The sequence below is a fragment of the Lichenostomus cassidix genome, chromosome 9, assembly GCF_008360975.1.
Source record: "Lichenostomus cassidix isolate B80296 chromosome 9, HeHo_3.0, whole genome shotgun sequence".
Taxonomy (NCBI): Eukaryota; Metazoa; Chordata; class Aves; order Passeriformes; family Meliphagidae; genus Lichenostomus; species Lichenostomus cassidix.
Window position 1 is genome coordinate 11,796,943 of NC_139490.1, and position 13,895 is coordinate 11,810,837.

General features: G+C 37.1%; 1 protein-coding gene across 6 annotated transcripts in view; it reads right to left on the bottom strand.

Moving 5' to 3' along the window:
- ATP13A3 (ATPase 13A3) overlaps window positions 1–13,895 on the bottom strand; it is a 61,181-nt gene that overhangs the window by 16,340 nt on the left and 30,946 nt on the right. For all 6 annotated transcript variants that reach the window (XM_085069435.1, XM_085069436.1, XM_085069439.1 and 3 more), the window contains 17 exons: window positions 13,198–13,329; window positions 11,997–12,176; window positions 8,990–9,147; window positions 8,147–8,335; window positions 7,344–7,405; window positions 6,605–6,755; window positions 6,396–6,512; window positions 5,352–5,369; window positions 5,107–5,260; window positions 4,901–5,021; window positions 3,581–3,705; window positions 2,506–2,684; window positions 1,921–2,043; window positions 1,758–1,837; window positions 1,269–1,311; window positions 1,062–1,171; window positions 124–220 (listed from right to left, as the gene is read on the bottom strand). In XM_085069435.1, coding sequence (XP_084925561.1) covers window positions 124–220; window positions 1,062–1,171; window positions 1,269–1,311; window positions 1,758–1,837; window positions 1,921–2,043; window positions 2,506–2,684; window positions 3,581–3,705; window positions 4,901–5,021; window positions 5,107–5,260; window positions 5,352–5,369; window positions 6,396–6,512; window positions 6,605–6,755; window positions 7,344–7,405; window positions 8,147–8,335; window positions 8,990–9,147; window positions 11,997–12,176; window positions 13,198–13,329 — 2,039 coding nt within the window. The remainder of the gene's footprint in view (window positions 1–123; window positions 221–1,061; window positions 1,172–1,268; window positions 1,312–1,757; window positions 1,838–1,920; window positions 2,044–2,505; window positions 2,685–3,580; window positions 3,706–4,900; window positions 5,022–5,106; window positions 5,261–5,351; window positions 5,370–6,395; window positions 6,513–6,604; window positions 6,756–7,343; window positions 7,406–8,146; window positions 8,336–8,989; window positions 9,148–11,996; window positions 12,177–13,197; window positions 13,330–13,895) is intronic.

Genomic DNA, 13,895 nt, shown 5'->3' on the forward strand with positions numbered 1-13,895 from the left:
AAATATATTTTTGAATACATGTGGTGTACTCAAAGGGACTTGCAATAATTTGCATTAACTACCTATCAGCTTTCAAATCTCTGAATTTTGCTGACACTGCATAAGTATTTAGAGAATACTTACAGAATACAGCAAAGTAACACTGATGTACTGGATGATGCTGTATAATGCCATGAATTTAAACACACAGAAGGAAGTTATTAAAGCAGCACGGCCTTCCCTGTCAAAACAGATGCAAACATGTAACTACAAAGCTTTCTGTGCAAGCAGTTAAGTTCTGCCTAAAAAAATGTGAGCTGCAATTAAACACAGCAGCAAACCCTCTGAGGGACATTAGGCTGCAGACAGAGAGAAATAGGAGTCAGAATGGTACACTTCCCTCAACATCAAAGTTGTGGGCATGTCTTCTGAACTCAGCCACCACCTTACTTCAGTCCTCTTTGGACTTGGTGTGGTTTTTCTACAGAGGTTTTAAAACTAAGGTCTGTTTACAAAAGCATCTATGAAGCATTAATTTACTGCACGGATTGAATAAACACACAGTCAGCCACGAAGCTGCTGACTTCAGAAATGTTTATGACAATGCATTACTTCATTAGTTCCACACAGACTTCCAGATTCTTCTTTGTCTGAACTTTATAGAAAATCATTACCTAACTTCCAATTCTAGAGACAAAAATTGGTCAAACCACATTTAGAAAATTTGTCTTCTACTTTGTATGATGCTGAGCAATTCTCTGAAGATTTTTAATGCTTGCAATTACAAACAGCCTTTATGGAAACTAGCAAAGTCACTAAGACAAAATTAAGACTAATGTGTAGAAGCTCAGTCATGCTTTGAAAATTTTACTCTACATGGACAAATGATTTTAAACCAAAATAGTAAATCATACTATGGCAGGGCTTTGCTCAGAGTACCTTCAGCAAAAAAACACAACCACTAAAATGTGTAGGTTGTTCTGTAATTCACACTGGTTTCCCACAGGATCAAATACATACTAATATCAAGCACGCAAAATGAGTTACACAGACACATTTAAGTTCATAGGCAGTGCCATTACCTGATCAGCTTTGGCACACAGGAAATACTGGGTGTCCTGGAAGTGAATGGTGATGCCACAGAAGCCTCAAGTTCAGACAGAGATATACCACCGTGTGCCCTCTTTAGTGCCTGCCAGTTGACGTTGAAATAGAGACCATTTTAGAACTTGCTTTCAGCTGTACAATTTAACTGAATGGTTCCGTATGGAAAATAAAAATACACTTACCCCACAATCATTTGCTCCATCTCCACACATGCCCACATAGTAACTATAAAAAAACCAAACAGACATGAGCATTCTGAACCATTTTCCAAACACAATCCATTTAGCTTATTTCATTAATTACTTCCATATTACTTTAAGTTATTCAGGGTTTGCATAACAATGGGTGATCATTAATACTTCTGTAATACACAAAAGACATTTGATGGGTTTATTTATTGAACCAAACAACTGCTTAAAAATATGTTAGTTTATGCACATATTCCTCATTTAAAACTTAATGAGAAGTCTGAAACTTTCCCAACTAGCCAGCAGATGGTACTACTCTCATTCTATTTGATCAGCCAATTGGCAGATCTACCAACACAAGGAAGTTCTATCAGCCCAGTCTTTTTGTTTAGGCAAAACATTTAGCAGCATGCATAGTTTTTGTCTCCTATCACACCCAATACTGTCAACCCTCTCACTTTCTATGCTTGAGCAAATACTTACTCTACATTTTGTAAAGCTTCCACCAACTGGGTTTTCTGATCAGGTGCCATGCGAGCAAACACAGTGCCACGTAGCACGAGCTGCAAGACAGAAGAGTTCTTAATGCTCACAGAGCAAAGTCTGTTCACCATGGAAAGTGCTCATACTCAAGTAAAATGCTCACCTTGGGTACCAGGTCCTGAAAATGCTCCAAAATCACTGCAAATGACTTCCCATTCATTGCAAAATGGTATTTTGTCATCTGGAGATCCTCAAGGCTTTCATGGACCAATTTAACTGGAATATCCTATCAAAAGTAGTTTAATACTCTAACTGTAATGCATTTACATAGATACCTTGCCATTTCAAGCTTATACTCAGAGGGGCATTCCTAGAGATCCCACACAAAACTAGGCTTATAAGAATGTAACTTGGAAAAAAACCCTTACACAATGAAAATGCTTACTTATTACTACGAAAATGTGGATTAATGTTTCAACTACAAGCAGCTAGAGAAGTCTTAACAGATTGAAATGTTAACAAAAAACCCTGTCTTGTGCACAAGTGAAATGTCAAATGTCATATCACAGTTGAGAAACTATCTGCCTCAGCTGGTTTACTAGTCTTTGGTACTTGAAGATCTGGAAGTTAACTGGTATATCAATTCTGAATTGACACTTAACAGCAGATTTACTATTTAATAGAATAACATAAAAAGAACAGTAAAACTAACTGCTTACACTCTAAGGGCATAATACAGTCATATTACCTCTGAGTTTATGGCTGGTGATGAACTAGTGCATTTTGCAAGGGTATCTGCATAATGCCAGTTGATCCTGGCAGCCTGCCCATCCTTTGGAGGTAGTGCTTCAGCAATAATGACCTTATCCTGAGGTAGAATCATTCCACAGTCTCTGGCCACAGAGATAGCAGTTAACATGTTATCCCCTGTTAAACAATTGCATTTAAAAGGGTTTCAGTTAGAAAAGAATCAAGATTATACATTGATAGTCCCCACAAGAGAAAAGCTAACATAGCCAGTTTAGAACTAGGAGGGGGACTGCCCCACATACCAACGACAACCTCAGAGCAAACCAAGCTTACAGACAACATTCAAAGTCTACCAGGCAGACCCCCTCCCCTAGAAACTTCATGTGCTGCTTGGAGGCATAAAGATTCTTACTGACCAAATCTTAGTGTATATGGAAAATCATGCAGAAAACAAGCAGCCATTTAAAATACTGCTTTTTAAGCTCAGTCGCAGAACATGCAAACACAGAGTTGTATTGCTAGCCTAGCAAAACATTCCAAAACTGCAACATCTGTGATTTAAAAAGCAAACACATATTGCAAGGAAAACACTGAGCACAGACATCTAGCATACTTGCAAGGACCTAAGTCACTCTCCCCAGAAAAATCCAATACAAAGTGACTTTTCATAGTATAAATCAAAATGGTAGGGACCCTTAGGACATCCAGTCCAACCTCCTGCTCAAAGCAAGGTCAGTCATAAAATTAGACCAGGACTTTCACTTAGCCTGATCTGGAAGACTTCTAAGGGTTTTCATCCTCAAATTCAGTATCGAGTAGCTGGTACATGGAACTAGGGGGAAGAAACTACAAAGTGGAATTAAAGCCCTTTCTGGTTTCTCTGACTTACCAAAACAACTTGCACCCAAAAAGAAACAATTGGCATGCGAATATTTTCACAAGTTTCTAAACTTCCCTGTTGCTAAACACAGTGAAAACCCAGCCTACTGACACTAAAATTTGACTTCATACACCATAATTAGAACAAGACCAGAAAGAGATGGATTTTTGAGTACAAATGTTTACATGCTAACCTGTAACCATGACAGTGCGAATGTTGGCTTTATGCAAATCTTCAAGTACAGCAGGGGTTTCTTGCTTTAACTTGTTTTGCATTATAATTAACCCCATAAAATCCATGTTGCTTTCAATAGCATCTCTGATAAAAAAGAAAAAAGGAAGAGAAGATTATATAAGACTTACAATTATTAGATGTAGCTTTAAAAGCCTGATTTGCTGCTTATTGAACTAAAGACAAATGTGTATTTTTAACCAAGAAGTAATTTGCTCTATTAAAAGTGATATGAGAGATATCACCACAACAATTTTTATTTATTTCCCTTGTTTTAATTGAAAACTAGTATGAGAAAATGTTATTTTCTCTCAAGCACAATTTTCAGTTTCTTCCATGAGAATGCTTTCTAAAGGAAATTATCTCAAAAAGGTTATAGCTGGAAAACATGCTCTAAAACTAACTGCATTCACAGGCCAAATATTAAGATATGTTTAGATTGCACATCTTTACTTTCCAAATTAGCTGAAGCTTAACATAAAAATTACCACCTTATGTTACAAAGGCATGTAAGACTAATAGGCACTAGCTAATTAAGCAGAGAAACAAATTAACTTTGGTTTACATAAAGTCTTGGTATTCTATTTACAGGTCTTGGGTATTCTACTGGTGTTGTAGATTTTCACACCTGAAACTGGAAAACTCATTTCTCTGCTTTGCCAAATGTTCACCTTGTACACAGGACTGACACAAAAGAACACACTCAAAGCCAGCATTTTCATAGCTATGCTACACATTCAAGCACTGTGGGAAAGATAATATCCACAAAACTAGACTCGGCTGAAAAATAATTAACAAGAGCTACTACTCTTTGAAGGAAGAAACCTTTCTACCTTCCAAACCTTTCTGACAAGGTCTGCAATGGGAAAATGGACATGCTGCCTTTTGGAGACAAAGACACTGCATCATACATGTACAGGAGGATTTCCACTACTTTCCACTCTCCTTAACAAACACAGGTGATACTTAGTAAGTATGTGCAAGTGAAAAAATCAGACGAGGTTTTCTGCCATAATAGTGTAAATCAGACACCATGAAAATATAATTTCAGTTCATTTCCAGTTTAAAGCTCATCCTCTGAATCCACCTAATTAAAGAAAAAACTTCCTTATCATAAATATCCAGGGCACAACTAAATGATGCACAGAACTACATATGTCAAGCCAGAAGGAAGCTAAAGAAGAGTAGTAATTTATTTAAACAAAAATACACATTATGTATTAATTCAAAGCATGCCGCTTTTAAAGCTTGTTACTTATTAAAAAAGTGAAGTCACTCTTACCTGCTAATAGTCTGGACTTTGTGCCATGTAAGCTTAGACTCCAGTTTTCTGTGAGCAAGAGCAATAACTCGGAAGCCCTGCTTAGTGTAATCTTCCAGGACATGCTCAAAGTCAACAGGAACTTTAAAAAGGTCAAGTTCAGAGTTATTAAAATATTCATATTTCAGCTGAGCTATAGAAGAAATAAAAATAGTTTGCTCCTTTACCTGTTTCCTGCTTACACAAGCTGGCAATCACTTCTGGGGCACCTTTCATGTAAGCATCCATTCTCTTCTCCCCTAGAACCCTGGCTATTACACACATGCGCTGCAACACTGAGGAAAATGGAAACTGGCGCACAATTCCAATTTCATACCCAGTCTGTGTCAGACAGGAAGGAAGGAAAAAAAAGGTTACATCCACATGCATTTTAAGAAAAATAAGTATGTGCCTAATGAAAAAGCATACTTACCGACAGCTCAAACAGTTCCTGGAAAAAAAGAGAAAAATACAGTTACTCTAAATATTAATTTTTAAGTATTTTATCAGTTACAAACTATCTCAATGTAAATCAGTAAACGAATCTGCACGGCATTGTTATCAAGTCATACTGCTTTTTCAATGGATTTCATAGAAGCTGAATATAAATATACCACATCTGCTTAAAGTATCCTTTACTTTAATTAAGGCACAGTAGAGCTTGACTTCATGATTAGAATTTGCAAGACCTTTCACAGTCCAAACTGTCTATTTAGCCTTTATAAATGACTAAAGTACTATGGTGTTTCAGAATGAAGCCACAATTATTAAGCACATCCCCAAAAAATCATGTAGTAACTTTCTAGAATGTTCAGGTATCAAGTACTGCACAGTAATTACTGCTGTTTACGTACACTGAGCTCTGAACAAAAGAAAAACACTTGTATCAACTACAAAATGTGATTCATACAGATGAACTGACTACTTATACTTTCCTACTACCCTGCTCTGTGGTAATCTGGATATACATTCACATGCTTAAAATTTTCCTTCTTGAAGAATTAAAAAATAGTGAAAACTACAGCTAGAATAAACTTTAAAATCTGCTAAGTACATTTTGTTTTTTAATCAGCACTTAATATATCTCTAAGGTACAACAGTGGCAAGAATTACACACCACACAGTGGCATTAACAAATTATTGTTTTAACTAAAACTGCAAGGTGAGCACACCTAAGCACTTCATTAACACAGTACAAATTTGGTAACAATACCAATATTAAAAGGTGTAAGCTCAAAAAGCATTACTGTACTTTATTACCAGTTTGTAAAGGTAATAATGCTGACTCTCAGTTTGCTCATTTTGGAAGTGGCATATACTGAACCACGACCTTCAACAGCAATTTAAATAGGTTTGTTGTGTCTTTGCCATCAAAACCCTCACAGTTCTGATCCCATTTCAATTTTATCAGCCAGAACCACAGCATACAGTAAAATGTGTTTCTTTAACTCAAATCAATTGTTTTGAGATTTTATACCATGTCTTGATCTGTTGCTTGCTTGGATTCTGGGGAAAGTTGTTTTGAAGGTCGAACCACTGTCGGCATGATTGGATTATGAAGGGCTGTTTCCTCTTCAGTTGCTTCTTCTAAAATCTTTATTAAAAAAAAAAAAATCAACTAACTTATACATTCATTGACTTTGACTTTTTCATAATGCAATTTTCAAGGAAAAAAATGGCACTTACCCATCCTATTGCCTCAAACATCTTCAAATCAAGTGGATCCCCAGAAAGCACCCCTTCAATTTTCGTAAGGGAATGACAAGTTGCCATGCAAGCAACAAACTCTGACTTCAGCAAGCTCTCACTGCAAGCCCTCTCTTCCGGCAAAAGGAAACTGAAACAATGAAGTAATAATATACTTAGCACTATAATTATTTATTATGAGCCACTTCAAAAGGTTTGTTTAGATTAACAGAAGAAAATTGACTGCACAAGTCCCTTCACTTGTATTTTCACACATCACAGAAAACAAATCGAGACTCTGGGCTGGAATCTTCAGAAACCATCATAACTTCTTCCTCCTTCAAACCCTCTGTGTTCATTCTCTGTCTAGTTTGACCTCTCACACAAAGCCCTCTTATCACTTTGCACCAAATTTAATTAGCTGAGCTAATTCATTTTAGCAGCCCAAAATGACATTACTTTGGAGGACAGGATTAAAGAAACATGCAACAGTAACTGCTACAGTTTTGCAGTGTGACCCTCATGAGGTCTTACACTAACAAATAAAATTCTACCTCAGCTTTGCACGGGAGTCAGAACTTGCACTACACCTAAACCATAGTTAAGGTGGCATTCCTACAGCTCATTACAGAAATGCAAGCATATGTGAGCTCACATTGAATTTTCTATTCTATTCTCCTGAAATGGTTACAGTACAACTGTGTATCATATTTGCTATCAGCTCTGAGCGCATCCTTACCGAGCATTTTCCACCCGCTGAATTCCCCAAAGATCCAAGCCATCCTCAGTAAGTGTGCCAGTCTGCAAAAGAGACCAAGGGGCATGGCATGAAGAAAAAATCCTTCAGAAATAAATTACCTTAAGGCAAAGCAAAACTTAATAGCTATTTAAGCAAATTACACTTGAACAATTTTCTTCGGTTTTCACTTACAAATTAGGACTTCGGGACAGAAAATACAGTATCTCCCTTGCTTTTTGCTAGTAACTAAGTTCCAAACTTGCTAAATAACATTAAAAAACATTCAAAACAGTCATGCCTCTTACTGAAGACAGGATACATACAAAAGACCCTTAAAATCCAAAGATGAGACCACAACATCTCAATATTGAGGGACTGGGGACAGTGGAAAATAGGTACTAAGCCACTGTAGTTTCTTACATGGTTAAATCACTCGTTTTGTTAAGAATAGTAAAATATGCTTGCTTGGCTTTTCATTTAAATGAAGGAAAATGAGAAAAAGTCTGACTTCACACTTCAGTTTTTCAGAAGCCTGTGTGCAAAATAAAGCTCAACTCTAACATTTCTGAGGTGCCAGTAGTAATTTGGGAGTCTTGAGATAAGAAAGCAGCTCTAGTAACAACAACTTTTCAGAGAATAAATTAAGAGAATTAACAGATGTAAACACTGAATACCTGGAAGCTAACAGATCACAAATGATCTAACTTATATGAAAAGTAATGAGTTTTCCTTTTTTGTATGTAAAAATTGCCTTTTCTAAGACAATGCCCCTGCAGGTGGCAAGGTTTCAAAATCCACCTAACCTTATCAAAACACACAAGATTCAGCTGGCCACAAATATTTATCCTTTGTGGGCTGATGCAGAAGATGCCAATTTTTTTCAACCTTCTTTGTGCATAAACAATGCCAGCAGTCATAGCAGCAGGGAGTGCTGGAGGCACCGTGATAGTGATAATGTCAAGAGACTCGATGATGATGGTACGAGCTGGAACCTGCAATAGAGGTCAGAGTTAATGAACAAGAACTCACTGCTTACAGATTCACTATCCCCCTGAAGTGTTACCAAGAGCAAAACCCAGGCATTGTTTTCCCCAGTACAGCATGTTCTGGATTGCCCTGAAATTTTGCACAAACTTCACACACCATTAGCAACCACAATAATCCAGTCCTAAATTATCCACAACCCATGACTTCAAATTTTCACTTTTCCCCCTGGAAATACATTACTTTAAAACATTAGATGAATAATGCAAAATTTTTGGAGAGGAAAAGAAAAAAACCAAAAAATTTAACAGTTATCAGGTTATTTCTAGATAAGGATTTTTTTGCCTTCAGCATATTTTAGATGTGCTGTATCCTATTTCTTCCAACTGTATATAAGTCAGATGGTAATCTTACATATAACAAAGATAAAAATCTAGTAATTGGGTCAAGAGAAATTGAGGTAAACTCAGATTTCTCTGTAAGATATTCAAATTCTGCTTCTGTGCTGAATTTTGTTCTCAGTAACCATGTCTCATTTCAATGATATAAAATGGAGCAAAAAAAAAAATTCACTTAAAATTTCTCATAATCTGAAGTGTGACAAAAGTCATGGTCACCCTTTTCTCAAATAAGGCAGTAGTGGACCAGAAATGAACACATACCTCATTTAAGATGCTATTGACAATTGTATAAAGAAACCCAATGCCTGCCACCACCACCAGAGACAGGAGAAATAAATAGGCATCTCTGTAGAGCTTAAAATCAGTTGGCTTTGGATATAGTATGGAACGAACAAGCTGTCCTTTAGCAGTACTAAAGCCTAGAAAAAAAAAGGAGTAAGGTATTAGAAATATAAACAAAAGCAAAGCTATTCAAATATATTAAAAACCTCAATAAAACCCTTAAGCTACTAATTTCATTACAACTGTTTCTCAATATCCATAGCAGATGTTTTGCAATACTGTAATTAAGGTGCTTTAAAAATATACGTGCACATCATACTAAGGGCTTCTCTCCTATGGCAAGGACATGCAGCTGATGCAAACAAACCCCTCCTCTGCAGCAGCAGCAAATCCTCACATGGTTTGGCCTGGCAGAGTTTGTTGTACTGCATTTTGTCCCTCACAGTGCAGACCTAGTGGGTATATTTATTGTCTAATTTAGCCAGTCCTTGCAAAAAGAAAATGAAGTTATTCAGAGTCCAAAATTACATATTTAAAGGGCAAGTCTCCATAAGACAGCCCTTGACAGCCAGAATGAAAGATTTAGACAAAACTGCAATGCAGAGAGTCATCTCTCAGAGAAATCCATCTCTTGATGGAGACTGCTCTTCTAAAGGTCTTACAGTAGAGCAACCAACAGATATCCCGAGGTCTTCCTTGAACCTTTGCCTTGACATTTGAAGAGGCCAACATCAGTGCCCAATTTTGTGTGCCCAAAACATTTCCCATCTGCTGAGACTTCAAAGTCTATTATTACAACCTCAACATCCCTGCCAGGTCTTCTGACATCAGTGACAGCTCCCTGACAGCTTCTCAGTCTGCAAGCCACCACAGCAAAGGCTGAGTCCTCCACCCTGATATTTGGCATACCCAGGATTCTACCAAAACAGAGCAGCTATTGCATCAGTCTTAAGCAGATGAGCTCATCTCAAGAGGAAAAGACATGAAAGCCTCCAGGCTTTGAATTTGCTACTGCAGCATGCAAACCATGGGCCTGTTCAGAGAAGTTCACCATAACTGTATGTACTTGAGTATTTAGCAATGAATGCTGTGTTGTAATTCAACACAGTAGTCTACAAAAATTAGAACCATTTTCAATTTCTTTTTCATGGTTTTGCAGAATGTTCTGTAGCTACACAGGATAGAGCCCATCAGAGTAAAACAATAAAACCTCACAGGGTTATCTTTAGAACACACAGGATATACAGGTAACCTCAGTGGGCAATTCTGTTCTCTAAAGGAAAGTAACCGGTTTTGAATTCTTTTCAATTACAACAGGAGCCACAATGACATCTGTCAGCTGAGTTTTAGGAGGAAAGAAATGAATACCTTCATCTCATCAGTAGTTTATGTGTATTTCAGCTGTAACATCAACATGCCATGTTAAAGGCTTAACTTGAAGAGTAGTGTGAGTGTAGTCCTCACAGATCACTCTCATATCCTGGTTTATGAAAAGATTAGGACTTTTCATAAGACTTTACATGCCTTTCCACACAACCATATAGAGTTCTTTTCTCCTAGATCTCTTAAGGACTAAATTTTCAAGTACCTTCAATTTTGTGGCATTTCCCTCCCTCAGGTAAAGGGATTTTTACTTGTCTCTCACTATGTGAGAATTATTTTAGTTCCTGCTAACAGACATCTTAGGAGCAAGAAGATAAAAGTGCTGGGACATCTATCCAGCACTGTAAATCAGACAGGAGAACAGAGGATTTTTTTATCACTTTGCTCCTCTCTCTATGCATAGCCACAGCAGGAAAAGCACACTTGTCCATACATAAAACCTGAACAAAGCCCACAGAGCTAAATTCATTCTGTTTACAACAGGAGCTAACATGGACCTGCCATGGGCAAAGAACATTTTACAAACACAATTTCTGATGTTAGTGCAGTAAGACTCAGTGTGTTGCAATTACAATGCTCCTGGTAAGAGTTACAGACCATAGTATCAGACTTAAAAAAAAAAAAAAGTACTATCTTTCCTGCAGAGAAGAAGTAGCATGCCTTCAGCAGTTCATTTCTGCTGCTGTTTGGGCTCACCTTGCTGTACATGCACACCAGGCTGGGCACATGACATTTATTTAAGAAACAAAACAAGCTGAGATGGATATTATTAAAGGGCAGATGTGTTCAAGGGAAGGAAAACATCTCTTTGAAAAAAAAAAAAGGATTAATAAAAGCCTAAAGAAAGAGAATAAAACAAAATATCAGTACTTTAACTGCTAAAGCAGACTAACAGAAGGTGAAGAGAAGACACCAGATTAAGAAGCAGCTAATAAGAATGAAGTTATTTGCTGGAAAACTTGCTTTAAGTAGCAGTCTAGTCCATGCAGTCCCATTTCTTCTATCTAATTCTATTATACCTTGGATTAGAGCTTCCACTCATTTATTTTGTGGTAATTTTCTTAAGATGATTGTAAAGCAGAATTGCACAACTACATTAGCCAGTGCAATTGTTTTTCATAGAACATATGTATTATTTAACCCCAAATCTCTAACATATGAATAAGCATTTCTGTAGACAGATCAAACTCATTTTTTAAGCAAATGTTATGTACTTTCACAAAACTATAGGTAAAGAAAAACATTTGGCATTGTGAATGAGTCTACTAAAATCAGCTGTTCCCTACTACCCACCCAATCTGATGGTATGCCAAGCCTTTTCCAAGAGGCATATGTAGTTCAACCAACACACCCTAAAAAAACATCTAAAGGACATGAAAATGTCTTTTAAAAAAAGTTTTCAATCGATGCTGAAGACTGATTCACTTTCTTGTTTGTCAATTGCTAATCTTCAGACCAACATCTTAGTTTTATTATTGTGGTAAGACTTTTATCAAGTCATTTGAGGTATATTCCTTCACCCAAGTTTAGCAGTATCAGCCAGCTGACACACACCTACAAAAGAGAGTAGCACATTAACAATGATAAACTTAAAAATCAATACCTGTTCTCACTACCAGAGCTTTGACCAACTCTCCAGTGTAGAAGCGGGTCTGAATGACATTGGTTCCACAGAACAGCGTGTGCCGCTTGTGCACTTCGGGACTGTAGATCTCATCTCCCACTGCTTTTGGATACTCTGAAGGATTTGGCAGATTAATCTTTGTGACAGGAACACTTTCACCTTAAAGGAAAGGAAGTCTTTAAGCAAGATCAAAGAAGAACAGACATTTTTTCCTTCGCAACTATGAGTAGAATATAATCTCATTTCACCAGCACAGAGGCAGACTTATGGAAGTTATCTTCCTTTGAGCACGTTAGTAGGTAGTCTCTCACCTATCAGCCTCAGCTCAGCAGATTCCTTACCCAAATTCTATTTAACTCTATTCCTTATTCACCAATACAATTTTTGTTCCACTTACTTCAAATCACAGAGGTGTAAAATACAGTTAATTAAGAAAAACCAGGACAAGCTTCCTTCTCTTGCTGAAAAGCATCACCCCATCTTTACTCAGAAAAACTAGAAGCTGAAGAAAATTATTCTCAGCTCCTTTGGTGACCGAGTGCACTCAAGCTAGGGCTACAATCAATTTTTATCAGTTGCTAGCAGCAGCAAGAGGTTCAAGTATATTCAAAAAAATTGAACATGATAAAACACACAGTCTCTGACCTAGTTATCTAAGGGCTGTCAATTTGGACAGATTATCCAAGGAATAATAGAAAGGCCACCCTAGTGAGTGAAGCTGTCCTTTAAATACATCAGGTCCCTGGTTTCAGAGTATGCAGCTACAACTTGAGATAATAATGTGAGGTTTTAAACACAGTAGAACATTCTACTCACTACCTTCATTTTTGGAAGAAGCTAAAAAGTTTGGGCAAAAATTTTCTGAAGAAGCATGCTGCAAAACTCAATCTGCACTGAGAACACCAAGTCATGAGGCAGGAAAACAAACTATCAAGAAGAAATCTTTTTAACAAGAAACCACCACTCATTTTTGGAGCTTCCAAGCAGTATCAAGTAGCTGTTGCAGATAAGCAGGACCCAAGTATGTAAGTACTTAGGAATACGACTAATGTGTATTTTCTTACAATTTCAAACAAAATAAACATATACACTTCTGCTAAAACATACTGCAAATAAGCATGCACACAGGCCTAAACTAATCCATTTAGCCATGCAGCACTGTGTATCAAGTTTACTTTACCTGTTAGCATACTTTCATTTACAATGCAAGTGCCACTGAGCAGTACTGCATCACAGGGCATAATTGTCCCATTGGATGGAATCAACATGGTATCTCCAGGCACGAGGTCAGTGGAAAGGATTTCTTCTATTTCTGAATATTAAAACACAAACAAGTTTACTTGAAAATAGCCACCATCTACAAAACCTGACAAAGATCCTCACAGCCGAGATCCAGATGGTAACAAATTAAGACTATACTCTATTTTATTAAAGGTAAGAAGAAATTTTAAAAATACAGCAACAGCCATTGATAAGCCCCAATTTCACCACAGATTAAACTCTAGAGCACATGGATATAGTTCATCACGACAAATGAAGGGAATCAAGCTTGTACAAAAGGTATTAACAATTGGCTACAGTGTAACTTCAGTATAAAGACATGAGTCCAACACAAATGCATGCTTTAAAAAATAGTATTAGGCACCCCAACCTTTTGGATACCGCACCTTAACTGCTGTGGTAACCAAATGAGCAAAAGTCCAGAAATCTTGCAGCCCTTGTTGGGTAATAAATTGAAATGGCAGCCCAATGCATGCACATCTCAAAGCCAAGAAAGAAACTACAATGACAGTTACATAGGAGGAATGGTAGAGAATGAGAAATAGCAATAGGACAAGCACCTAACCTAGAAAAAAATCTGATACTGAAAATACCATC